At 39.3% G+C, this 27,760-nt stretch overlaps 1 protein-coding gene and 1 non-coding gene across 2 annotated transcripts in view; both read left to right on the top strand.

The window, feature by feature from the left end:
* Positions 1–20,047, top strand: part of LOC145985579 (uncharacterized) — an 85,510-nt gene extending 65,463 nt beyond the window's left edge. The window contains exons 10-15 of the mRNA XM_083119649.1: positions 2,758–3,036; positions 12,849–13,044; positions 13,906–14,817; positions 14,869–15,319; positions 17,189–17,326; positions 19,031–20,047. Coding sequence (XP_082975775.1) covers positions 2,758–3,036; positions 12,849–13,044; positions 13,906–14,817; positions 14,869–15,319; positions 17,189–17,326; positions 19,031–20,047 — 2,993 coding nt within the window. The remainder of the gene's footprint in view (positions 1–2,757; positions 3,037–12,848; positions 13,045–13,905; positions 14,818–14,868; positions 15,320–17,188; positions 17,327–19,030) is intronic.
* Positions 1,547–1,619, top strand: TRNAV-UAC (transfer RNA valine (anticodon UAC)). Its single transcript has one exon. It is a non-coding gene; the product is annotated as a tRNA-Val (tRNA).
* Positions 20,048–27,760: the final 7,713 nt, after the last annotated feature.

The following is a 27,760-nucleotide window of genomic DNA, read 5'->3' as shown; positions in this document are numbered from 1 at the left end:
TTACTTTAGATACTTTAGGCTCACTGCCATTGTTAGTCAACCTTATTCTGCACAGTTTGTCTGCTCGACTAAACTTGTATTAATGCAAATACCACGCCCCACCCTTCCATCCAAACCGATTCAAAAAGCATAAGAGGTGGTGTTTCATTTCAACCCTATCGCCACGATCACCCACAGGTAGGTAGAAAAACTATACATAATATAATAATCCTCTGTGCAACAGCCCTGAAGGGCCTTGGCTTATCTACCGACTGCCAGTCTCCCTCCCACGCTTTCCTTCGTCACCTCTAAGCGTGGAGATCTTCAACCAGTATTGGAATAGCCGGGTGGTCAGCCCGACGTATCCCCCGCCGTTATAATAGGTCTCCGTGACCGGATTACTCTTACTCATTCGAAGCTGCCCAATTTCCTCACGATGGTGGGTTGCCACCGGCCCTATACACAGGCCGAAAATTCCCGGAGACTGAACCCGGGATCGAACCCATGACGTCCGGCACTCGCCGTAAAAATCAATAACAAGTCAATCAAACGATGCGACCCCCCCCCCCATTTTTGTGTGAAGATATATAGAATTGGTATAACATTTTGTCCCCCCCAAAAATTCCCATGCGCCCTGTGGGCACCCCTGTATGGGAGTGTTATATGCGTCGACTGGGGGGGGGGGCAAGGCACACTCTGCCCTCCCAAAAATTTACCTAGAAGGACAGATATTGTATACATTTACATATATAAAACATTGTTTATGTCAACCTTACCCCTCCAAAAATATATTTTCAGTTGGCGCCGGAGGGTGTTATTAACAAGAAATTTGCTATGGGAACGAAGTTTGGATTCTTCATTTTCATAGGAAATAATGCACCTTCTTCCCACTCTGTAGTTGCTCTCCGAACTTTTGTCGGCTTGAATTACTTTTTTAATGTTTAATAACGGTTATAAGATTAATAATGATAATAATAATAATAATCCGTTGCGCAACAGCCCATGAAGGACCTAGGCGTACCTACCGACTGCCGGTCTGCCTCTGTACTAATTTTCTAAGTCAGAGTATTAGGGGGGCAACTGCCCCCCTCTCGCTCCCCGTGCGCCCGATAATGCCCATGGGATTAAAAGATTTAGGGAAGAGGAATTTACAAACACAGCCCGTCCTCGATAAAAAAATCATGTCCGAAAAAGAAAAGTTTCGGCAGTATACAGTTTTATTGTTATGTCATTGCTTAATTGTAGATGTTAGTGGAAGAAAATTGCCAATTACTCTCGTGTTAATTACCGATTCATTGTTAGTTTCAATTGTAAATTCACCTCTCTTCCAATTATTTCACAACGTATTTTTCACCGCACGAAATGTAGAGGTTCAATATTTCACATGGACAACAGCGGTGCCCGGTTTGCTCTATAAATACTTAGTTTTGAACCCATAATTTAATACAACTCTATTTATTGTCACTTTTGATCTAAAATGAGATAACTTTAGAAACTTGGTCTGCAAAGTACACAGCAAATGAACGAGCAGTATGACATGGATTCGTAGATTGTCCACATCTCAACAGGTTTCGTGGTGTAGTGGTTATCACGTCTGCTTTACACGCAGAAGGTCCCCAGTTCGATCCTGGGCGGAACCATAATTTTTTTCTCCCACATTCTTTACAGTTTTTCTTACGATTGATTGTTACATGCGTTAGGAACTATTTTTATATGCAATATTTGCTAATGGATTAAGCGATCTACAACAGAAGGACTTTTCAGAAATCCTGTATGTTTCCTTTACATCCCTGTGATGTAGTCGTGTAACGTAATGACTTGTAATCAATGGGAGACCTCTAGTGGAAGCGTATTGCACAGGATGGATCTCACTGCTCGTCGAGTCCCGATTAGCCTATTTGAGCAACTTAGCAAGGTGGGTGGAGTGGGATGTATAAGCATCACGAAGCATATTGTCCATCACTACGTTTATGCGCTTTTTTGCAGCAATGAGAGCTTCAAGAACTGACATGAGACAAAACACCAAACAAGCGATGACAATCTCGGCAACAGCATACGTAAATATCAATGCAAGGGGGAAAATACTGAAAATGATCGTGGACAATTACTACAATCCTTTAGATAGTAGATGTGTTCACTTCCAAATACAAAAATAATAGCATTAATGAGTTAAGTTCTTAAGATTGTTGAATCTGGTATCTTTCCACCGGATGAGGCAAGTAATGAATTAGAAAGTTCTGGAAGTCCGACAAGAACATTCTGTCTGTAATATGCCCTTCTTGTCTGCCTTGTAATATTTACTAATCATTCAACATTATATAAAATACATATTGTGTTTTGATGGTATAATAATAATAATAATAATAATAATCCTTTGCGCAACAGCCCTGAAGGGCCTTGGCTTACCTACCGACTGCCGGTCTCCCTCCCACGCTTTCCTTCGTCACCTCTAAGCGTGGAGATCTGCAACCAGTATTGGAATAGCCGGGGGGTCAGCCCGACGTATCCCCAGCCGTTATAGTAGGTTTCCGGGACCGGATTACGCTTACTCATTCAAAGCTCCCCAATTTCCTCACGATGGTGGATTGCCACCGGCCTTATACGTAGGCCGAATAAATTCCGATCAGTAGGCTAATTTATGTATTGGGGTGTTTAGCTCTTATAATGTGTACTTCTCATTTGGTATTTTAAGTGAATGTTGCAGCTAAATGTTGATGGATCGTTAACTTTCATTTGAATCAACCAATAATAATGATTACAATAAGATTTCTTTTTCAGTTGAGCTCATGAACCAGTACAGAGAACTCATCGCGGCCAGGAGAATCCACGTGAAAGAAAACGACAGATGCTTCTGCTCGTGGCACTGCAAATGCGCCTGCCTGGGTTCCGAAGAGGGTCTGAGGTGCGAACCAATGACCTTCAGCGAGTATCGCGCGGCTGGATTCAGGGGCTCCCTGCCAGTGACCACGAGAAACATGAGATCGATCGATCTTGATGACCTTGTGGGAAATGGGATGGTCGATTTATTCGTTGTAAGCTTCTTACTACTTGTAGCAGGTGAGGTTTTCCATTCTTGGCAAATTAGCTGATTATTGTAAGAAGATTTTGCCGCAAATGGGGAACACATACACGAACGTCGACATATTCTTCTTGCAGGACTGATCAGGCGGTGACATAAAAAAAGGTATAAATGTTAAGTAAAATAATCACCTGCACATTGCAACATATCGTGAAGGCATGGATGTGGAGGTGATTTGATCAGCACCGCACCACACTCCGCCCGCCTTTACTTTACCCCGAGAGCTGCTCAATGCAGGGACATTGCTGGAAAAACTCCCACCTGGGAATCGAACCTGGGCCTCCCTTGTGACAACCAGACGCCCTAAACTACCATTAAACTATTTTTATTACATTGTTAGTCGTATTCGTAGATCCTTGGAGAGAGGATTTTACTCGACCTTTCAGATAAGGCATTATCCGGGTCAACTTTTTTTCTTTAATTTTTATACATTTCTTAAATTTAAAATAGGTATATTACCAAACTCCTCACGCCTCTTTCAAAATAATTCGTTGAAGTGCCACCACTTACATTTGAGTAATAAAGCGTACCTTGTTTGACATAAAAATCTAATTTTGGAATTTTTAAAACATCGTGAGGAAATTGGGGAGCTCCGAGTGAGTGAGCGTAATGCGGTCACGGAGACCTACTATAACGGCTGGGGAAACGTCGGGCTGACCCTCCGACTATTCCAATACTGGTTGAAGATCTCCACGCTTAGAGGTGACGAAGGAAAGCGTGGGAGGGAGACCGGCTGTCGGTAGGTATGCCTTGGTCCTTCATGGGCTGTTGCGCGACGGATTATTATTATATTATTATTATTTTACTTTCATTTTTGAGTAGCCGTTTACAACAAATCAGCTACGTCCCTATAAATAACAGCTTCTGACACACATATCTTGGCGGAAGTAGCTTCAATTTCGGTCACGTCAGTTGTGAAATCACTTCCGTTCTTTATACGAGGAAAACAACACCTTACAATAGTAGATTTGATTGACGTCAACGCCGCCATCTGTTACCGAAGTACGGAAACTGCTCCTTCGTCAAGAGTCCATACTTTACCGCCACCTGGTAGGCACAGTTTGAACTTCTTGCTCGTGTTGAAAATAAAATTCGCAAGGAACTTACTTCTTCGTGCTGTAAAATCGTTGCTGCTTTCGTGAAATATAAGAAGTAAATTTATTAGTTATTCATTTAGTAGAGTACTAGACTCATATCTGAATATTTTCCCCTTTTTGCGGCCGCAGTGTAAACCAACAAGGTCGTTTTCTTCTCAAGACTAGTAGTCTTGGTTTCTTCTCTCTGGGTTTACCTTCATCTTCTAATATTGCAATAACGTTTCTCCCACAATTGTATGTTTAAGGTAGTGGTGGCAATTTGGTTCCAAAACGAAGGGGGGAGGGGTGCAAGGAAAGTTTACTTTATCTTGGTAGACAAGGCTTAGTAGCATTAAAAGGCCATAGTGATAGCGGGGAGGCAAAAATATGGGAGCAACTTATCCCCTAAATCGTCGCCACTTTTTGAGGCTGTCATTTTAATCGGAAGGTGAAATTGGGACATTTTTTTTTTACCAAGTGACCCCTCTGTTTTCATGCACTATCATTGTGTGTCGGAACCATCTCAGTATGTGTGTATGTCCATTTCTTCTCATCAGACATCAAAACATCTATGTACCAGAAGTGTTTTTACAAAGCTGTTACACATGCACGGGGCAACGCGATATTCAAACTGTGGGCTGCCAACTGGACGCAGACAGTTCTCGAATATTTATCTCTGATTAGAGCCTGAGCAACGAGTCTTGTCCACCCATGTTTGCAGTTCTTATAACACCCGAAACCCACCAAATTGTTCGTATTCAGGCCTAAGCACTCGCAAGTGTTCAAAAATTGTCTGTCAGAGCTTCCGCAGTCTTGTCATATATCGGCACGAAACAAAGGAAGCTGGATCGCGAAACTAATGCACAGCGTAAACCCTTCCGTTCCCAACACATCTAATGTTTTGTATCCCGATATGATCACATGCTTACTCATTTATATCAAGTTATGTGTCCAAGGAGGGTTGGTTGGGTTATAAACCCCATTTGACCCAGTATTCCTTAAAAAAGAGCGTCAAAGACAGGAAAATATGGCAAAATGAAGACTGACCACCAAAAATAGTATGCGTAAACCCTCTCCCCTCCGAAAATCCTGGGCACGACTCTCTTTATTTCGGACACATTTTTTAAAATCAACTCACCAGAAGTTTTTATCATTTCGTATTGGAGACTGAAGTAAGATGCGTTCTTTCTGCAGGTTTGTATATTATCCTTTAGGGTTCTGTCACCTTCCTTCGCACCTAACCTTAGCTAAGCCCTAATTTTCCATCCTTGCGACTAATCTTCAAGACCTATTAAAAAAGGAAGATTTCAGACTGAAGGGACACGCGGACGCGATACATGTCGTTTGGATTGAGCCAATCAACAGCAACGTTTCACACCGTAGCGACACAAAGGGCCGCACAAACCTACTTTCGATTTGTAAAATCCTCAGGCGACACGGTGTGAAATTTTCCTTAGTAGGCCACTGTCATCGTCACCTGGAAGTGGTAGCTCTTATTGACCACAGATGAAAAAATATCCTCAACCGGTGGAAATGCCCCTCGGTTTTCTTCTTTCTCCTTTATTTTGTGTGCTTGTTCACTATAAAGGCAACATCTTACGATTTGACATATTATACAGAGGTCATGTACTGTGTAGACATTTTAACCAAAAATCAGTCGAAGGGTGGCTCGGTGACACATAGACACTGACTGATCACTAATCGACTGTATGAACTGAAGTCTCATTAACCGATTCTGTTAGCCGCGTATTTATATGCTCATTATATTCTAGAATAGAAAGTCTCTACATAGTGCTCAAGTTCGCTGCGACAACACCAAAAGCGCAAGAAAAGTTTACGTGCCGTATTATCAGCAACAGGGTTATAGAACATTCTCCGTTTTGCCTCGATAATTATTTTTGTCCTTAAATTATTGTCACATTATTCAAGTAGCCAAAACCCTAATTTTATCTAGTGTAAACTGAAAAGTTCCCTGGCGGTGGGAGGGCTCGAACCACCTCCCCCATCTTGAATACGCCTATTAACAATAACAGGGTTATAGAATATTCTCCGTCTTGTCTCGATAATTATTTATCTCCTTAAATTTATCATCATATTATTCGAGAAGCCAAAATTCTCGAGCGGGTTAAGGCGTTCACTCGTCTTGAGATCGTTCGCTGCGGGACGGCGTAGGTTCGAATCCGGCTCTGGTCGGAATTTATTCGGCCTACGTATAGGGCTGGTGGCAACCCACCATCGTGAGGAAATTGGGGAGCTCCGAGTGAGTGAGCGTAATCCGGTCACGGAGACCTACTATAACGGCTGGGGATACGTCGGGCCGACCCCCCGACTATTCCAATACTGGTTGAAGATCTCCACGCTTAGAGGTGACGAAGGAAAGCGTGGGAGGGAGACCGGCAGTCGGTAGGTAAGCCTAGGCCCTTCATGGGCTGTTGCGCAACGGATTATTATTATTATTAAACAGAAAAAAATCCTGAAAAAGGGGGGGGGGGAGTCGAGCCCCTGATTCCCACCTTGGATATGTGCTATTATCTATAAAAAGTTATAGGACATTCCCCATTTGGCTCGATAATTACTTCTCTCCTTAAATTATATTGTCACATTATTCAAGAAGCAAAAAACCTAATTTCATCTAGTGTAAACTGAAAAATTTCTTGGAAGGAGGGCTCGATCCCCCGTATCCTACCTTGGATACGTGCTAATATCAATAAGAAGTTTATAGAACGTTCTTCGTCTTGCCTCGATAATTATTTATCTTCTTAAATTTAGTCACATTATTTTATTTCACGCCAAAAGAAACCACAAACATCATTTTATCTAGTGTAAACCGAAAACTTTCGGGGGGGGGGGCTCGAGCCCCCTAAGCCCCCTTGGATACGTGCCTATCAGTGAGTGTACATGTTTACCACAGATAATGATATATAGGTATATACCTTTACCTGTGCATGTTCTGTACCATGGCCATCTTTAAAGGGAGGCCGGAGCCTTCAATTTAATAAATAATCCGTCGCGCAACAGCCCATAAAGGGCCTAGGCATACCTACCGACTGCCGGTCTCCCTCCCACGCTTTCCTTCGTCACCTCTAAGCGTGGAGATCTTCAACCAGTATTGGAATAGTCGGGGGGTCAGCCCGACGTATCCCCAGCCGTTATAGTAGGTCTCCGTGACCGGATTACGCTCACTCACTCGTAGCTTCCCAATTTCCTCACGATGGTGGGTTGCCACCGGCCCTATACGTAGGCCGAATAAATTCCGACCAGAGCCGGATTCGAACCTACGCCGTCCCGCAGCGAACGATCTCAAGACGAGTGAACGCCTTACAATTACCTGCTTCTATTAGGTTGGACCGGTTAGATTTTTGTACCTCAGTTGATTTGTAAATTTTGTTGTTTGTTTTTTGGTTAGGTTTCCTCCTCATAGTAAGTTTACATTTGTTACTTCCTCTAGTTTTAGACGTGAACATCTTCATCTTAGGTTTCTTACTCTTAATTGTCCTAACACACTTCAGTTTGACATTGAATTTGCATTAATTAGGTTTCAATAATCTACCAGATAATACATATATAAACAAGCATGGAAATGGCAGAATGGTACCCTTCCTGTAAAGTACTATTCTACATGATTTCTTTATCCCCACAATATGACTTGTACTAATTGCTTCTGTATGACATATACCTATCTACGCTGATATGTATTTCCCCAGAAAGTTATTCTATAGGTTAACTCTTCACTGGTATATGTGGGAACGCAGTGCTCACCCTAGATTATTAAAACCAAAGTTAAATTCCATATAAAATTATAGAAATTGCTATATTTTCTTGATATTTTGTTTGTTTCTAATAATATATAATCAGTAATATTGCAATACAAGAATGTAATTTTGTTATGTAGTAATTGAACACGTACTACATAAGACGCTCAATGTTATTCCAAAATTATAGCACATAAAATAATGGCAAACTCCACAATTATATTAAACATTTTACTCCTTATTTCCAGTTATTTAACAGCAAATCTATATTTCCACTATTACTGCATGTTTTGCACTTACCTCGTAATGCGAAATTTACAAAAACTAGCACATTTTTACTTAAGATTCCCTCGTTTTCTTTGGAATCAACGAAAATTTCGCTATTCCCACCATGATTTCTGCCTTGATTTTCAAGCCGGCGAGACAGCGTTGCCACATTTCAGCATTCCGACCTTAATGAAGATGGCCGTGACTGTACACGTAGACAATGTGGACTACGTATTCAATACAATCTATGTAAACAACATGACGTCCAGCTAGGCTTAACAGCAAGCTTTGTAGAAGCAGAACAGAATTTTCTTGCGTTTTGAACTATTGTAGTTGAAGTGTAAAAATGTAATTCCTTGCATTATTGTTTAATTTGACTTCATGTTCAGAGACCTGAATGAAATATATTATTATTTCATTCTCCTTTCTTTCTTTTTGCATTAACGAAAGAATATCCAGTAACAAGCGCTATATATTACAGTACATATTCGTCTCTCTTATGAGAATAGGCACTCACTGCTATCACGTGTCCATGGTTTACGTATCAATATTTTACGCTTCCAATAATTTTGCATTCAACAGGATTGCTTTAAATTCGATACTAACTGCCATTATGCATATTAAACTTTTCATTCAAAACATAGCCGCTTGCTTTTTTTGTGTAGTTTACATTGTCTATATAGACTGATTGATTGATTTTGTGCACAATGAGGCTCTGTCCGAAAGGTACAAAGTACAGACTTGAAGAATGTTTTTGACGGAAGTGACGTCACCTAGTAAAGTTCGAAACACCAAGAACAGAAGTACGCAAGTGCACAGCTCGCAGTACAGATGGTTGCTGACTAGGTCACGTGATATCCTCACTCGTTCATTTGTTTAAGATCACAGAGGTAGAAAGCCAGCAACACAGGTTAAATATACGTTATGGGCAGGGCCGTATTTAGGATCTGTAGACCCCTAGGCTGAACCTGTGGTGCGGGCCCTACCGGGGGGAAATTTTTTGAAAATAATATTTCAATTGAAAATAATATTTTAATTTTAAGTAAACATGTTAGCCAATTTTTTTAAAAATAATATTTAAAATGAAAATAATATTTTAATTTTAAAAATAACATATTGTAATTTTAAGTAAACATGTTAAGCAAATGCAAGAAAATAAAAAAGGAATGTAACAAACAAGCAAATTTTACTTATATTTAATTCAAATACAGTACTTTCCCAAACAATCAGACTTAAAATGAAAGTGTCAAATAATCTTAGTGGCAAATTGGTTTGCGCCTACACTTCATACTAATGAAGCTACTTATGATATCTTCATAACTTAGTTGTCTTAAAATAACACTTCCAATGCTGAGCAAAGCCAAAACGTTGAACATGTCTTCTAACATGGAGGTTCGAAGCCTTTTTTTTGATCAACTTCAATTTTGAAAATGACCTTTCTCCACTGCTGTTTGTGACCATAAGTAACAGGTACATTCTTAGAGCGACCTCGATATTAGGAAAACAATATTGGACGGTTTTTTTCTAGGAGGAGTTCATACATCCACCTCTCCTGTCTAATGACTTTTCCATTTTCCTCATCATCTTTTTGAAACTCGTGGTAAAAACTTTGAACTGAATCAGTTCATTTCCCAATTGATCGTTAAAGTCATTGTTATATGTTTCTACTAAGTTTTGAGCTGCTGCAATGATCTCTTCATTAGTAAGTGTATTCAACTTGTTGAGAAACCCAAATCGGGTATGAAGTAGTTTGTATGCCTCAAGCCTCTGTCGCAATGAAGATTCAAATTGATCTATGACAAAGAAGGAAACTTCTGGAGCTTGGACACAGTCAAGAGGTGCCAAGCGTACGTTTATTTTGCGCTTGCGCTGTGTTTCACTTCCACTCTCATACTCAGTGCAATCAGCTAACTCAGCAGCTTTCACCTCATATTCTTCAAAGCTATCCCGTTTTGTTCCTATGAAGCTTGCTAGCGATGTCAGTGCTGAGGCGGCTCTGTTCACGTCCAATCTAGGGTTCTGCAGAGTTTCACTAGTTTTCTTTACTTGTCCCAAGATATCATCCCAAAATGGTGTGTAGAGCCCCGTTTCCATCTTTGACATTTTGTTATGCAAACTTAGAGCAGTAACACGTGATTGTCCTGAATCTTCTTTGTCCTCTGAAATTTCAAAAAGTGCATTTTTTATTTCTTTATAGCCTCGCAAGAGGGATTTTGTAGCATCTGCTCGGCATGACCAATGTGTTGTTGTCCTTTTTGGCACGAGAATGGGTTTGTCAGTTTCTGCTTTTTTCAAGCAATTGGTTAGAACTTTATATCTGTTAGTTGAAACTGTAAAATATAATATAGGGTGCTTCGAAAAAGGTCAAAAAGCTTACAGCACTCGGCAGCAGCCTGCACTGCAAGATTGAGTGAATGCCCAGCGCAAGGTACCCATACTGCTAAATTCCCTCGCCACGCCAAGCGATCGAGATTCCTGAATGTTGACTCAACTCATATCAGCTGTCCACTGAAGAGTTCAGCCGAATGAGCTTACACAACACACAAAACAACTGCGTCGACGTCTTTTATGATTATAAGAGGGCCCGCACCACAGTATTAAAACAAATACATTTTTATTTTAGTCTATTCAAAATTAAAATTTTAAAAGATTTTTTTTTGTGGTGCGGGCCCATAGGCTGCAACCTAGATAGCCTGCGAGTAAATGTGGCCTTGGTTATGGGCCAGCAAGTTGTTGGTTAAAGTTCTTCTAATGTGTGGAATTGTATGTGTACGAACATTTGAATATGTTATGTGATTTCTATGGTGAAAAACAAGTGTTTAAAACGCGGGGAAAACAACGAGTACTCAGTTTTATCTACTGATCGTATTTGGCGCTGCAGTCAAAGTACAATTCGAAAGACTTTCACTTCCAATCCACGACTTAAAGACCGCACGCCAAGACATACTCGGAGGATGTTCGCTTGTATCTTTCGGACACGGCCTAAGGCTAATCGGGACTGTACCTACAGTTTAAAGTGAAACCCGAACCACAATGAGCCTCCACCGGGTATCAAACCCGAGACCCTTTGATTACAAGGCGACGACGTTACCATTACGCTATCGGGGAGGCCCTCATTGTCTATCTAGACTACGTAAACTTAACCCCATGTAATCTACGCGTAGATTAGGCATAGGCATCATACGTAGACTTGCATTTATATTCTACGGCATATCACTGTACTGGTTCCTTCACACTGTCACTGCAAATTAACAGCTCTGGGCGAATTGTGGCAAGTACAGCCATTGGCAAAGATAGTAGCTAATAGGCAAATTGTCCATCGCTGTTTTTACCCTTTTCAATTTCTAAATCCTATGTTGTTTCAGGGAATAGAATTCTGTTTATTTGAAACATGCCCATGGAGGTTTCTATTTTTATTCATGATGATCACCAGGCCCGTAGCTAGAATTGATCTCCAGGGGAGGGGCTTTGAAAACCAAGTCCAATTTTGAAAAGTTTAACAGTATTAAATTAAGGTAAATTATGTGTTGGGGGGTCATTAAGTTATATGAAGTTTAGAAATATCATACAAATACTACATTTTTCTATATCTTTTAAAACATCGTTTTTTTTAAGTGTTGACTGCTACTGACATCATCCCTCACTACACACCCCATACTACGTTTGATGATACAGATATTTATATCACACAAGAAAAAATGCACAATATTCAATCATATTGCCTACAATACATTCCACCCCCGGCGAAAGCAATGAAACTCTCCTTCGGTTTCCAGAACATGGGAGCTGTTGACCTTTGATGCAGATGCGGAGGGAATTTGCATGATGACATCAAAGTCACAGATTTCTGTCTAAACGGAAGTTCGCAACAGGGGCAGCGAACGCACAGATAATGAAAGCTGCCCTATGAAAGAACCTTCTAGAGTCTAGAGAAGAGAATATTCTAAATACTTGCCGCTACTTATATTTCTTCTTACAAATAAGATTAAGAAATGTGCTAGCTGTTGTTCATGTTCTGTGAATCTATCCTTCACGAAAGTTGTGAGCAAAATAATATCTGCTGTATATATTTTTACTCTTCACTGCAAACAAATTACAGAAAATAGTTTTGTCTAATATCAAGGGGGCTGAAGGCGGTGCCAGGGAGGCTCCCCTGCCTGGCTACGGGCCTGATGATCATATTGTGGAAGTCACGTGAAGTTGACACAACCACATAATGAAAACCAAAGAACAAGTATGCCAATATTAAGTGCATAATTTGTGCTAATTTGTGCACGCTCCTATAAAGAATTAGAAGCATTAGAAACCTCTTCAATATGCCATAGATGTTTTTAACAACAGCGTATGTTGAAGATGCAGACGGGGCAACGTTTTTATGTGATTCAAATGCGTTGTGGATAAGAAGAGGATATTTTCTAGATTAGAACCAGACCTTATTCGCTTGCACAGAAAAGAGCCATTCTATGGTCCAGATTGTGACATTAATTGGACTACATTTGGAAATAGTCTGTATATTTTTCAGTCATAATTTGGATGCCAAGAGAACATTTCTGGGTCTAAATTATGTCTGTAAAGTCAGTTGAGTCAAAGTAAAATAGTAAAGTATAAATATGTAAATGAACTTCAATGCCATACTTCGTCCGCCAGATGAAATCCACGTCAAATCGTTTCATATATATCCTCTGTATCCCGCAGGATGTATCAAAGGATGGTTGGGTTACCTTGGGATGCGGAAGGTGGGTCGATTTGGATTGAACCTGATCTTTACTCGCCCCAGGAAGCTGGAAAAGTACCACGAACCAGAATTGCAAGACAGAGAAGTCGTCTATGATGACCGTGGCTACCCCGTGCATCCAGACACAATGACTCGAACAGTCAGCATGTTCAGCAGGTAAGCAGCGTTTGTATATTTACTTTTTCAAGAGATGTTTCATCAGTCAGCACTTTCAGCAGGTAAACAGCGTTTGTATACTCTCTTTTCCAAGGTATGTTCGATCAGTCAGCATGTTCATCAGATAAACGGTGCTTGAATATTATCTTTGTCAGAAGTGAAAATGTTTTCTTTTCTTTTCCGAAAGATGGAAATCTGTTTTTCGTATGTCTTCACCAAGTTATTTTTTAAAAAAATGGATTTATGTGTTTCTGCCAAGATACAAAAGTAAGTTTATTTTTTAAAATCGTTTTGCCAATCTTTACACAGGGGTTAGTTTTGGCACCCAATCGCTGCCGCTGATTCTAGATGATACCCTGTTTGGAATTTCTGTATTTTCGTGTCTTTCAAGTTCCTTTATACACATATTAGTATCTTTTTTCCAATGTACTCCTATGACACATCACTATAAAATAAAACAGAATGGAGAATGAGAAAATGAAAAGTGGATGTAAGTAAAATGTCAAAGAATAGAGAGAACAAGCGTTCAAAACCTATAGATTATAATTAAATTTACAATGACTGATTCATTAAATTTATTACACTTTGCATTTCTGTCACTTTTGGTTAATCGCGAAGATGAGGATAAGCGATGATATGATGAAATTGATGAAGGAATACTCACAAAGAAAAATTTACAATGACGTAAAATGCAAGGTTTGCATTATATACTAACGAAACAAAACATTACTGTACAGTGCTAGTTAGATATATTTGTATTTGGCTGGAGGATGCCAAACTCATTAACGATGGTCACCTCGATTGCCTGTTGAAACTTCAGAAGAAACCCAAAGTAATACAATGTTTTTTCTCCGTCTGCAGCACAATGGAGTTCTATATCAACGTGGTTTTCTTCATACTCTTTCCCCTTGCGCTGTTGCTTTTGGTATTTAGGAAGTGTTGTCCGCTTTGCTGCGAAGCATTCAGAGATGTTATCATGTACAATAGTACTCCGACTTCACCTCAGGCGTGCACAAGTCGCACATCTTTCTGCAACTTCTGCCCGTGTTCAGAGAGTTCAAAAGACGTCTGCAAATATTTGCTATGTGGTAATAAGGATAGGTCGGATGAAGAAGTGTACAGAATGAATCAACGTGCAGACAATCATGATGTTAGACCACAGACAAACAGTGGGAAGGATGAAACAAGGACACGAGGACATAGAGATAAATATCAGAATCGTGAAGAAACGGGTAAATTTGGAAACCCTGCAGGAGAAATGAGTGCAGAATCTTCTACAATAAGTGATGAGCTGACAAAACAAACGGTTGGACGACCGAAGGGCAGGGAATATGAAAAGAAAGACCTGCAAGGCAATTGGCGCAAGGAGACAGATGCTGACGAACGAGCTGGTATGGGGAAGTCAAGCAAGCAGTACTCGGAGCAGCAGAGTTCCGGGGTGAAGTATCCGTGGGGAGAAAGTCGACGAAAGCTATTTGGAAGGAACAAGAATAAAGGGAAAGGTGATGACTATACTGAGCAAATGTTAGCTGAAGTCGATAAAGGAAGAGGTTCAAAGGGTACATCAAAGGTAGAGATGACCAAGAAGAAAGGTAAGAACAGAGCTCAGATTAAAGTTGAAGAGAGCGTAACTGGAACTGAGGAACACAGTGGAGTCAGCACAACTGGCGCGGTAAAGGATAAGTTTAGCCTGAACTTCTTATCGGACGACGAAAGCACTGAGCAGATCAACCCACCTGGTGATCAGCGACTTGAGGAAGATAAATTCAGCAGGTACAGAGTGCAATCAAAGCCACAGCGACTTGAGGAAGATAAATTCAGCAGGTACAGAGTGCAATCAAAGCCACAGCAATCAGACGATGAAGGACCTCAAATGGTCGACGGCGTTCTGAAGATCCCCAGTATCGAGAGTGAAAGACTTCCTGCAAAACATGTGGAGATCAGCTCCGAAGTTATTTACCAAGCCGAGACTGATTCGTTTGAAATGTTAGATGAAGATGGCCGCAGAGAGTCCGAAGAGATTCTCAAATTGACTCCTGACCAGCTGAAAAGGATGGCTAAAGCATCAGGTGTGTACAAAGATATGAAGAAAGCTGCGAAACTGGAGCGAAAGAGATCTCGAGCTGAAGAAAAGAAAGAGAAGAAAAGTAAAAAGAAGAAGGGGAGAGATGAGCCCGAATCTGAAGAAAATGTGGGAGGATCTATATCCGGTGTTAGCAGTCCACCAAAAGGGAGCAAGTTAAGAAGAACGGATAAAAAGTCTCTAAGGGAAGAGGTAAGTCCTATACTTATACTTGACCCATGATGGCGTAGTAGTAACTTGTAAATAAAGAATCGCAGGGACGATATCCGGCGAAGACACATAGTGGTTCGGATCCCACTTTAAACTGTAGATCCAATCCCGACTAGACTTTCTGTGCATAAAGTGGACTTAAACAACAAACCCATTTGATAATACATTACTTTGTTGGTAAGGCTGCAGTAATTAGAGTAGTCTTATATCAGTCTCGGTTTTCAGGAGAGAGAGACAGAGAGAGAGAGAGAAAGAGAGAGGCCAATCTAGACAAGTTTATCCCTTGCCTGTTTCAATATAATCTAGTTAGAAGTACACTTCCCTAAATGAACCGTTTACATATGAAGAACATAATTAGAACCAACGTGGGGCCACAAAGAAAGATTATGTAGATACTTTCGGTAACATTTTAACTGTTAGAGTTATCGTCGGAAAGACATCATTCTCGTAGGTTAGGTTAAATATTGGTTCTAAATATATATATGAATATATGCTGTTCTCCTGTGCATGGGACAAAGCAGTTATGCTAGATAATTTCTTAATCGTCTACTTTTCCTTTGTCAGGCTCTAAATTGCTCAATTATTTGGAACATTGCACCAAAAAATTGCTGCGTAAAAACTAATTTTAGGAAAGGAATGCCGTAATCATACGAATGGCACGTAATGTATTTTCCAACTTTTGTTATCCGTTCCAATAATACGTATAATATGTATAATCTCCTTTATTGAGCGGACGTGTTTCAGCTTTGAGGTCCGTTTTTGCTACAAAAGTTGTTATGTTCTCCAAATCTGTGTTCAATCGTTTACATTATGTTACTTTCTGTTTACCTTATGTAACTAAATCAACTCATACGAATTTGTAATCCACTCTTATTATCTTTGATCTTAGAAGGACTAACGCCTTCGGTGAGATATGGATATAGCTCGGTAGGTTAATTCAGGGTGCGAAATCACTGTTGATTGGTTGGGGTGGGGGAGGAAGGAGCAGACACACACACATATATGTATATTAAATATATATATATATATATATATATGTCATTAAATAGATGTCAATTTTTAAATATTTTAATTATATTATAAAATATACAACATATTATATCGACTGTCTTTCATTCAAAGTTCCATTGCAAATTGAAGATTTTAATATACTACTAACGCAATAAAAAACTAGGTGGAGCGGAAAAATTAAGAGACAATAAGAAGTTAATAGTTCCCTATATACAATCACATCTAAATGTTATTACGTGTTTTATTTACATATTTATATACTTTGCAGTAGCTGATGAAAGGCGATGAGAAATGGAGAAGAAAAAACAAGTGTGACTTATTTATGTGTTCTGGAGATTGCTGGGTTCAGTGTCCTTGGAGATGAGGCTCTTTGTTGTTCATTCCTTTTGTGTGTGTTTTCGATATTACTCCAGTAAAATATATTCGACTTCCAAACTAATTGTTTATCTTTGCTTTTAGAACAAAAACTCTCCCTCCCGGAAAAGTTTGGTGGGGGGAAATTTTAGAACTAGATCTTTGGTGGGGGTATTTCCCCCTGTCCTCCCAGGATTTCGCACGCTGGGTTAATTGCAGATATGTTATTAGCCTTCAGTCGTCTCCAAGGGCCGATGGCGTAATTTTAGACCCTCGAGTTAATTGACGATTTTGTTTTAGTTTTTTGACTTCTCAGTAGGCTGATCGCTTAGTTTTAGATCGAGGATCGACGTTTAGATGTAAAAGGCAGGAGAACGCCTTTCATCCACTTATGAATCCTACGTAGATTCTTAGCGATAATATAATATTATTTTCGTTCACGTATTTCATAGGACGTGTTGATCCTCGGTTATTCTCTTTTTTCAGTATACAACACAATATGTACACGGAATTCGGACCGACAGTCCATTCACAATGTTTCATTGGGAACCAAAGGATGATCAAGAGGAAAAGGACACAGAACACGTGATGATCGAGCTTAGACGCAGCTCCCATGCTATAGAGGTAGAATTACTTAAGTGTTTTCGTAGAACTGTTACCGTATTGTAGGGTCCAACATACAATGTAATTTACTATGGAGAAGACTGAACACATTTTCTGAACTGTTATGCTATCGACTTAACGATTCTGGAAGCGATGGATGAAAACGTCTTTTCTAACTTTGTCTGAGGCCTCGCTTCTGCCTAACCTACTAACATGTTTATTTTTCGTTTGAAAAATTACCTCCCACTTACTTCAGTAGATTAGACTGGTTAAGTTTGGTATTCTAAGGGTTCCGTTTGTCGCGTGGTTTATCGAAGGGTGGGGCAGGGGCTTGAGTTGAACATCTGCACCCTGAAGCCCCGGACAAACAATAAAATATTTTTTCAGACGTTACTTTTACTTTCAGAACTATCCAGTTGATGTTGATAGCCTCACCATGTACGTTTGGGGGACGAAATGCAAGTTATTGTAATATTATTATTCTTACGAAGTATAAGTTAGTAGTTTTATTTGTATTAACCCTAAATTGGGATTTAGAAGTAGAAAACCTTCGAACCCATGATCTTCTGGAGTTAAACGTGTCAAATTATTTCACCCATGCCTCAGAAATACTCATTCCAATGTTAACGTCACCTACCGCATGCTCCCAAATTGTTTTATTTAGCACACACAAAAAAAACTACAATATTTGCTTATATCTAATGCGTTTAACGTTGCCCAAGGTGGCATCCACATAGGTGAGCCCGTGAAACACATTTTGATACGGGAAGTTTCGTGTAATATGGCACGTGACATAATCTGACCGTGTTCAATTGCCTGTCCAAAACACTCAATGACAATAGAGTCGAATAGAAACAAGCATTTCAATACTCCATTAATGTTCGTCATTGAGTCTGATTTCCTCCAACAGCTACTCTCAACTGCTCTTGCAATGCATTATTACATGACCTCATTTATACAAGATATTTGGAATCATTTTTCGCTTAAGACAATACGTATCCACATTTACATACATTCTATGTAAATACCAAGCAAATTATCCGTCGCTATTTTTTTTCACTAAGTTTTCGAAAAACAGGCGTGGAACTCAAACTCGGCTTTATATGTACCACTTGACCTACAAGGGACGTTGAGAACACCAAACGACGTTGTGGTAACTTCGTCGACTTGTAATCAAGGGGTCCCGGGTTCGATACCGGGTGGAGGCTCATAATAGTTCGGATCTCACTTTAAAAAACATTGTTCCAGCGCCGATTAGCCATTGTGTGCATAAATTTAACTTAAAACCTAACCTACTTACGGATGGATAAACTAGGAGAGACAAATGTTTCCCCCGCAAAATAAACATGCGAGTAGGTTAAGAAACAGTTGGGGAACTGTCCAGTCGAGAGCCCAACAGTTGACAATACGAGGTTCAAGAATTGTGACAAAACGCCAACAAAGCAGTTGGCAACTTCTGCAACAGCATCAGTACAACTCTATTTTTCAGAGAACTCAGAATGTAATGAAAATAAGAATGTAAATAGTGATGAACAATTTGGCTGGTATATTTATGCATCTCCATGTACAGTAAGGAATAATTAATGATAGTTACATGCAATGATGAAGAACTGTAGACTGTTTTAGTCGAAACTTTTTGTTGCAACTCGGTCATCGTTACATGACGTAAATATGCAACTGGTATTTGAACTTTCCTACAATTCATAATTTTTGTGTTTCTTACAGGTAATTAGGCATCAACTTGAGAATCCCCTTCATCATTCTCTTGATGCTGAAAGCACCACACAAGTTGACACCTTAAGGTCCACTTCCAACATTCTGAGAAGCAAAAAGTTTATCAAAAGCAGGCGTACAATTTCGAGACGCAACGTTGAAGCACCTCCTCCGATACTTGACAAACGTCAGCAAAATCGTGTCGTCACCATTTCATGTTCAGATGACTCCGACGCGTCTTCTGATAGCCATGCGTTGTCTTTCGGGAGATCATCATCTTATGAAACAATAAGTGAAGATAACTCTGACACAGATTCAATTGAAGACAGTACTAAAGTGTTTAACGAGAATCGTTTGCGGCATGAAGCTGGTAACAGAAGTAACATCACGACTAGTGGTAAAGTCACGAAAGCGTCTTCAGATACAGCAGTGTGTACAAGAGTTACCGTTTCACACTCACAATGTTTTGAACGATGTGAATCTTCCACTAGCATCGGCGAATGGCAGAGCGTGGTTGATAATAGTTCCGAAAGTTCCGAAGGTGTTCAGGAAAATGCGGTACCGCGCATATCCAGCGTAGAGAGAGGGACGCAGACATTAAGAATAACAGGTAGTGGGAGAGTGCCAAGATTTGTACCATGTCGAATGCTGGCCAAAATACCCCAAGCAAGCTACACAAACAAAATTAGTTATAACAGGATCTCACAGGTAGCAAAAAGCAAACACAATAACAGAATAAATGAACGAGAAACAAGAGGAAGACATCTCAGAAAACCTAACTTGAGAAATATTGAATGCAACAGTAAAAATAAAAGTGGACAGGAACTTGAAAACCAAAAGTGCAAGGGTAGAAGTGCCAGGAGTGTAATGAAGAGAGAAAATACTATCAGAAGTAAGGGAAATGTAGAGAACGACATTCCAATGGAAGAAGATACTGGCAAGAAATATGTAGAAGACGAGGGGAATGCATATAATGCCGAAGCTCACAGGAAATGGAACGGGAATATCTCAGGTATGCACACTTTCTAAAAGTGTATATTCATCGGGTTTGTAATTCACAATAGTAATGTCCACTATTATTTTTACGTGGATTAATTCCAACTTCTTTTTCTTTTTCTACCTGGTTACATTTGTACTTGGTACAGAGTCTGAAGAAGACCTTGTTAGAAGGTTGAAACGTTACGTTTAGTTTATGTTTTATAATAAAATAAATTTCTGCCTTGGTCAGCATATTTAGTTTTTATAGGAGTGTTGTTAATGCTACTGCTTAAGCAAATATAACAGATTTTTTTAAATCCAAAGATGGGAATAACTGATCTGGAGTGTGCTGCGAAAGAAACTACATTTTCATACCGCACTGCTAGACACAGGGGTGCCCACAGAGGGGCGGGGGGGAGGGGGAGTTCATAACGCGCCCGCGTCATGGAAATTTTTTGGGGGGGGACAAAATTTTATACCAATTCTAGATATCTTCAGACAAAAATGGGGGGTGGGATCGTATCGTTTGATTGACTTGTTATTGATTTTTAGTTTTGATTATTATGTATAGTTTTTCTACCTACCTGTGGGTGATCGCGGCGATAGGGTTGAAAAGAAACACCACCTCTTATGCTTTTTGAATCTGTTTGGTTGGAGGTGGGGGGGGGGGGGTGATATTCTCATTAATACAAGGTTAGTCGAGCAGACAAACTGTGCAGAATAAGGTTGACTAACAATGGCAGTGAGCCTAAAGTATCTAAAGTAAACATATATTGCTTAATATCTGTATTATACAGTGACGCACCCACAGGGGTGGCAGGGGGTCATTGCCGCCCCTTAACCTTCGACGGAAGTCAATTCTAGGGTTCCAAGGGGGGACAAACATTGACGGCCAAGGGCACCTGCAAGGGGGGGCACAGAGGAGCAATTACCCCTTCGATTTCATATTTTATGCAAATAAAAATGCATTTTGTAAAATTTATTTGCTTGTTTCGCTCGCATTATCTGCTTCTCTCGTTTTCGTCAAGTTCAGAGCTGTAGCTAAGGGCGGCGGGAGTCGGCCATGGGCGCCGAGGGATCTAAAAAATAGTTGTAAAAAGTTGCCATGGCGTCCAGTGAAATTATTTGCGCCGTATTAAATCAATATTGTTTTCAATTGTAAAAATTGGATCTAAAAATTTTCTTCCTAGCTTCGCTCGCATTCTACTACTTTTCTGTAATGTAATGTATTTAAATAATATGTGTTGTATATTTGTATTGGATAAGCTTTGAATACGTACACAATTTAGTGTTAGCTTGTTGCTTTTGTATTTTCTATTTTATGTCGCTTCATGTTGCATATGTGTAAAACATATGTTGTACGTGAAAGTTACACATGTATCTTGGGAATGCATTTATCATTCATTTTCTGCCATTCAAAAATACAGTTTGTGTGCTTGATTTCCATTATTAGCTAATGTGAAATTGACGGTGTTGAAAAAATATTTCAAATAGTTTGTTCCAAACAAATGCTTTAGCACAGATTTCTACCCCTTTTTTGCGTAATTTACTATTGGTAGTAGTTGTAATAATAATAATAATAAAGCCATTATTAATGTTAATTGATTAATTTGATGTTTTAAGTCCACTTTATGCACAGTAAGGCTAATCGGGACTGGACCTACAGTTTAAAGTGGGATCCGAACCACTATGTGCCTCCACCGGGTTTGAACCCGGGGCCCCTTGATTACAAGGCAATGACGCTACCACTGCGCCATCGGGGAAGCCCCCAATATTAATGTTATTATTTTCATTATTATTGGTACGTTTATCCTGATACTTGCACCCCCCCCCCAGACAAAAATTTTTGGTGGACCTCTGGTATTATATTTTTCCGCAAGTTTTGTGTAACAAAAATAATTTGAGTAATTAATTCGGCATAAAGGGGGGTGTTCTACATTTTGAGGGGGGAGTGCGTCATTGGCCTTGGGAGGAATGGGCACCCCTTCCTAGACACGAACTCAGATTCAACACATCAGACTGCACTTCTAAACTGGTTAAAAAAGTTATATGACCCAAAGTTTTCATCTGCTAGAACCAAAACCGAGGCAATAATTGTTAATGTTATTTCGCCATTAATTTTCGAAAATGTGTTGCATTCTTTAGAAAACATTAATTATGTTACAGTATCGATGGATAATCCATACAGAAGTGAAGTAAAACTTGTTCCGATTGTTGTAGGATATTTCAGTTCAGCATAGAGGAGGGAATTCAAGTTAAACTTTTACATTTCGATGAAGTGTCAAGTGAAACTGTTCAAATTTTGACTCAGTATCTTTTGCAGTGTGTGAAAAAAAAATACAAACTTGAAGAAACGTTGGTTTGTTATACTGCTGATAACACTTACAGTAATTTTGGTGGTGTGAAGAGAAAAGGGGAAGAAAATGTGTTTAGAAAAGTTCGAAGCGATTTAGATAGGCCTATATTAGGAATTGGTTGTTCAGCCCATATTGTACACAATTCAGTACAAACAGCATGTGATTCTCTACCCCTTGACATAGAAGTTATTGTTATATTTTTTAAAAAAATATTTTCGCATATATACAGTAAGAGTAACAATACTTAAATAGTTCTGTGAATTTGTGGAAACAGATTACAAAAAAGTATTATCCCATAGCAGCACAAGGTTCCTTAGTTTGCAATAGAAAGAATTCTTGCCATTTTTTATGGGTTAAAATCATACTTCCTGTCTTGTGACAAATGCCCAAAATTATTATTTGATTATTTTGAAAATCCAGAAAGTGAATTGGTTTTGAAATTTTTGTACGGTTCTCTACAGTTATTAAATAATATAGTTCTAAATTTTGAAGGTAATTCTATCACAGCAACAGAAGCATTTCAGACATATTCTCAATTAATCAGTCAACTTCAGGAAAGAAAAACCCATAAATTTATACCATCTTCTGCCAAAGAATCGCTATGCGCTCTAAAAGAAAATAATGATGTTCAGGAACACAAATTCTTCTCAAGCGTAGACAATTTTCATAATTCTAATATCCAACACTTAGAGTTGTGGAGAAACAGTTTTGATAAAGTTAGTAAGTTTCAGTGGATAAATTTACAAACTGAAATTGCCTGGTCTGATTTACAAGAGAGTGCACAAGTTATTAATGCAATTGTAAAAGATGCAATAAATATTGGTGACGTATTTGATGAACGTACGTTGTTGAACAAGGTAATTCAAAACCAAAAGGTAGATTGTGGTTCAAATTCTGAAAAAGTACCAGATACTGTTGAAGAGAAGTGGCAAGCAATTTTTAAGGTGTTTCAAAAGACTGATATTTCACGTACCAACATTTCTAAAATGGTTGATTTTGCTATGTCTTTGCCTGGAACATCTGCTCCAGCTGAGAGAGTATTTTCAATTATGGGGAATATTTGGTCTGCAGAAAGAGGTAGACTTCTAGTATCCACTGTTAAACATCTGCTGAATGTTAAAATCAATTCAGAACTTTCATGTTGTGAATTTTATGATGCTATTAAAACAAACAAGCCATTTCTGAAAAAAAGTCATGTCTAGTGAAAAGTACAACTGAGTCAAATAAAAGATAATGCTACCTAGAACAGAGAGGTTTCCTAAACAATAGAAAATGTATTATTCAATTAAACATTTGAAAATTAATTAATTGATTATAGAAAATAATGTTAATATTTTTTCTTGTACAATTTATAGATTAATGTTCCAATAAAATGTTAAGGCTTTTGAGTAATTTCAATTTATTTTTGTAAAAAAAACTGAAATTCAGCAGAACGAGTTGATCACGAATATGTCCTGGGTTGGATCCAAAAAAATATGGTGAGCCTACTATTAACCCTGATTAATGTTCAGTGAGTATATAGTATCACCAGTGGCGGCGATTAGGAGGGAAGGGGCAGTCCCCCAACTTTTTGCCACTTGGCCCCCCCTAGTATGCTAAACCTTATCTACCAAGGGAAAATAAACTATCCTTGACCCCCCCCCCCCCCCGTTTTGGCACCTTGCTTCCCCAGTTTTGGCACCTTGCCTCCCTAGTTTTGGAATCCAATCGCCGCCACTGAGTATCACAAGTTATCGAGAAACGCTTGCACTCTGAAGACAAGTAATTCGTTTGGTCTTTTACAGATCAACCGGTGGATCCTATCTGGCATGATTGGGAGCTTTCTTCCGCCAAGAGTGAGGCTAATTAATTTGAATTTTTCTCTGTCCGAGGAAAACAATAAGCTTTAATAACTAGCAAGCGATATTTTTTTAAAAAAATGCTTGTGAATATAAAATATTTTGTGTATTGGTCTCATGGTGTTAAATTGTAACGAACGGAATGTAGACAAAAATAGAAAATATTTAGAAATAATAATTTACCTCGTGTGTTTTGTTCAGTCTCGGTAAGCTAGGACAGAAATTTTGAGACCAGACACAAGTGACATTTTCTAGTAATTATGGCATTTGTAAGACTGTTATTTAAAGTTTCAGTTAAAAGTAAGATTTTAATGTAAAAAAACTGTGATTCATGATCTTTCATGCCCATAGTGTCTACGTCTGCTGACAAAAACTCCGGACTGCTAGTGTTGCCAGCCAAGATTATATAAATGGTCCTATTTCATAACCCGTACAATCGCCATTCCCAAACTCAGCAAGTATTGCACATCACCGATATTTGTCGCAAATCACAGTTTAGCATCACATCAGTCAGGAAACGTCGAATTATGACCCTGGGGTAGGTTCTTATCTTGTTTACTTCTCCCGAAATTAGCCTTCTGAAAATTGAATTTAGTTTAAGTCCACTTTATGCACAGATAGGCTAATGAGGATTGAACCTACAGTTTAAAGTGTGATCCGAACCAACATATGCCTTCAACGAGTGTCTAACCCAAGACCCGTTGATTACAAGGGCAACGACTTTACCATTGAGCCATCGGGGAGGCCAGCATCTTGAAGAGAAATAATTCTGATTTCCCCAATAATTTATTTCTAGAGCTTCCTGCGTGGCGTCATCTGAAAACGTAAATGTGAACATGTATATTTACATGTAAGATTATTTCATTACACCAGAAAAAGACAACCATGGTTTTCATGTTATAAAGTAAAGAACAGATTTTTTCCTAATTGCATTTATTGTTCCTGTAAGCAGATTTGTAGTGACAGCAAATGAATCATTATAATAGGGTACTATACCGCGTTTGTTACAACCTGTCCCTGTTCCCGCGCTAGCTGATCGCTGGCTTTTCTCCGTGCTGGGGAAAGTCAAAGCCAGGCAGCCAATTAAAACACGCAACGTCGCAACAGCGTCTACGTAAGCGCCCCTCTTCTGGCTTCCATTCGCTCCTCGCTGCCCAGCAGACGATTTTTTCCTCGTTTCTCATTGGCACCGAAACTGTCGAGCGATCGCTAGCGCGGGAACCGGGACAGGTTGTAACAAACGCGGTATACTAACAAAATATTGACGTTTGAATCTTAACTTTTAGCAAAATATGACTGTGAAAAGTTTGAGTAAAATCAGTCCCGCTTACGTAACAATTCAAAGCCCTAACAACAAAGGAAAATATTCAATGCATACTTTCGTGTGCGTTTGTGGTGGTTTCAAGGGAATCCCTACAGTTATTTAGGCGAGCTGTGAATATTGTTCTTGGCGTTTTTTGGAAACCGTTGGCGGAAGCAGAATTAGCGAGGCGAACAAGAGACTTCAAAGCCGCAAAGCAAACAACTGCAATGAATTCAAACCGAACAATGTTGCCAGCACCAAGTGTATTTTCGTAGCGACGCTGTTCCTTCAAAATCATCATATATTGTTAACTTACTTCGTTAATTTAATTGTGTTAATCGCAGTGGTGAACTTGGGAACGATGGTACGGAATCGACAAGGAAATGGAATGGTGCTTAGGTGGCCTTTTGCTAAGGATACAGTGCCAGAATTCATCAAATTCATTGGTGCTGGACTGCCTTGACAAATTCATCTTTATAAGGTGAAACTGTAAAGTTACACACTACCTTGAAGGTAGGATTCCACGCATTCTCGGCTACAGTAAAGGTGACGTGATCAACACCACACCCTGCCAGCATTTACCATCCAAAGCTGCCCTCACATACTCTTTGATGAGAGCTTGGGTGAGTCCGAGACCACAGAATAACGGGAAGTATTTAATAGGATACGATACCGGAAGTTGAAAATTTTGATGAAATTCCGAAACAAATCTCACCACTGAAATAATTCTCGAGTTTACTACACAGCCAGTTCAAGTCCGATCTAGGAATGGGCGTTTTTTGTGACTGTCCTTTCACCAGTTTAATTTATTCATCACTCATCCTCATCGTCGAGAAGCAATTTGAACCTGCAAAAGTCTGTTGTTTATATGTGATGTTAGTATATTATCCGAGAAAGATAAATGCTAGTGGCAACCTTGAATTTGTATCGCATGGCTGCATGCAAAATACAGGGTGTTCCAAAAATAATTATACATGCGTTACCCCCACACCCCCTATACGCCTTCATGGCGTGGTGCTATGCACAGGGGAGCACTTTACCTTTACCTTTACCTTTACATGCGTTAACAGGAATGACAAAATCAAATGTCCATTGAATTTTGAAGGACTGGCATTGGAAGAGTTACATTTCAAGAAGAGTCAATGCTCTCAATTCAGATGATCCAGACCAGAAAATGCAGTTTTGTTCGAGTGGTACTTGGAAAAATGTGCCGAACAGATGGATTGGACCAAGAAGTTCAGAAGAATACCTTTCGCGTTCACCAGACCTCATGGCACTAGATTTTTGTATAGGGATACATAAAAAATAAAGTTTATGGTACAAAACCGACAAGAGTAGACGAATTGAAGGCAGCCATTGGACGAGAATGCTCACAAATAGTGAAATTAATTCTGATGATCCCGATTCCAGTGCTTCATGTTTCCAGCAGTGCCTGGACCAGAACGGTCATCAGTTTGAAAACAGGCATTGACAAGGAAAAAACATTCATGTCTGTAGATTATTTTAAATTTTGAAAAGGATCTGTATTTTAATAAACACTAACCTTATAATCATTCAAATCGTGTATACATTTTATTGGGACACCCTGTATATGCATGTCTGTTTGAAAATGTGTAACAAAAATTATAGATAATGCAAAATGATTCAAAAGGTATGAAGCCTGACATTGATAGTTTTATAACTGCAATTTCCAAATGCAATTTTGAAGGTAGTATAGAAGTTCTGTACGAAGTAACATTACAGGCTTTAGTTTATCCAAACACGTAAATTGGAAATTTCACGTTTGCATGCAGAAATTCAAAATAAATAAATAAATAATTTTAAAAATCGCTTTTGTGACATGTACACTAGATTGGCAACACTGACAGCAAGAAATATGGGAAAGTATATGACCATTTCTGTACGAGGATAAAAAGATTATAATTCAACTCCAATCTTGAAATTAACGAGTGTGAGGTTCGTACGTAACACTGGTAAATTTTATATCCAGGACTTGGCAATATTGTTGCTCGCATAATTCTCACGCGTATTCGAGCATGTGAGTAGACTGCTACAAGGCGCTTTTTGCTGAATCAATAAAGCAAAACATTGCATAGCGAGTTCAGGATTATGTGTAGCCACAGAGTTAACGTACAACAAGGACTATTTTTACTCTCTCGTGGTCTGTTGTTGGACGAGTTGGAGGAGGAGGAAGAGTGACGTAATTGTCAGCGCCCTACGCTAGACCAAACCAGCTGGAATCAGATACTGTTTTGTTTATACGCCT

The sequence above is a fragment of the Lepisma saccharinum genome, chromosome 3, assembly GCF_977018435.1.
Source record: "Lepisma saccharinum chromosome 3, izLepSacc3.1, whole genome shotgun sequence".
Lineage (NCBI taxonomy): Eukaryota > Metazoa > Arthropoda > Insecta > Zygentoma > Lepismatidae > Lepisma > Lepisma saccharinum.
The sequence above is the reverse complement of the archived record's forward strand: the minus strand, read 5'-3'. Positions and strand labels throughout refer to the sequence as shown.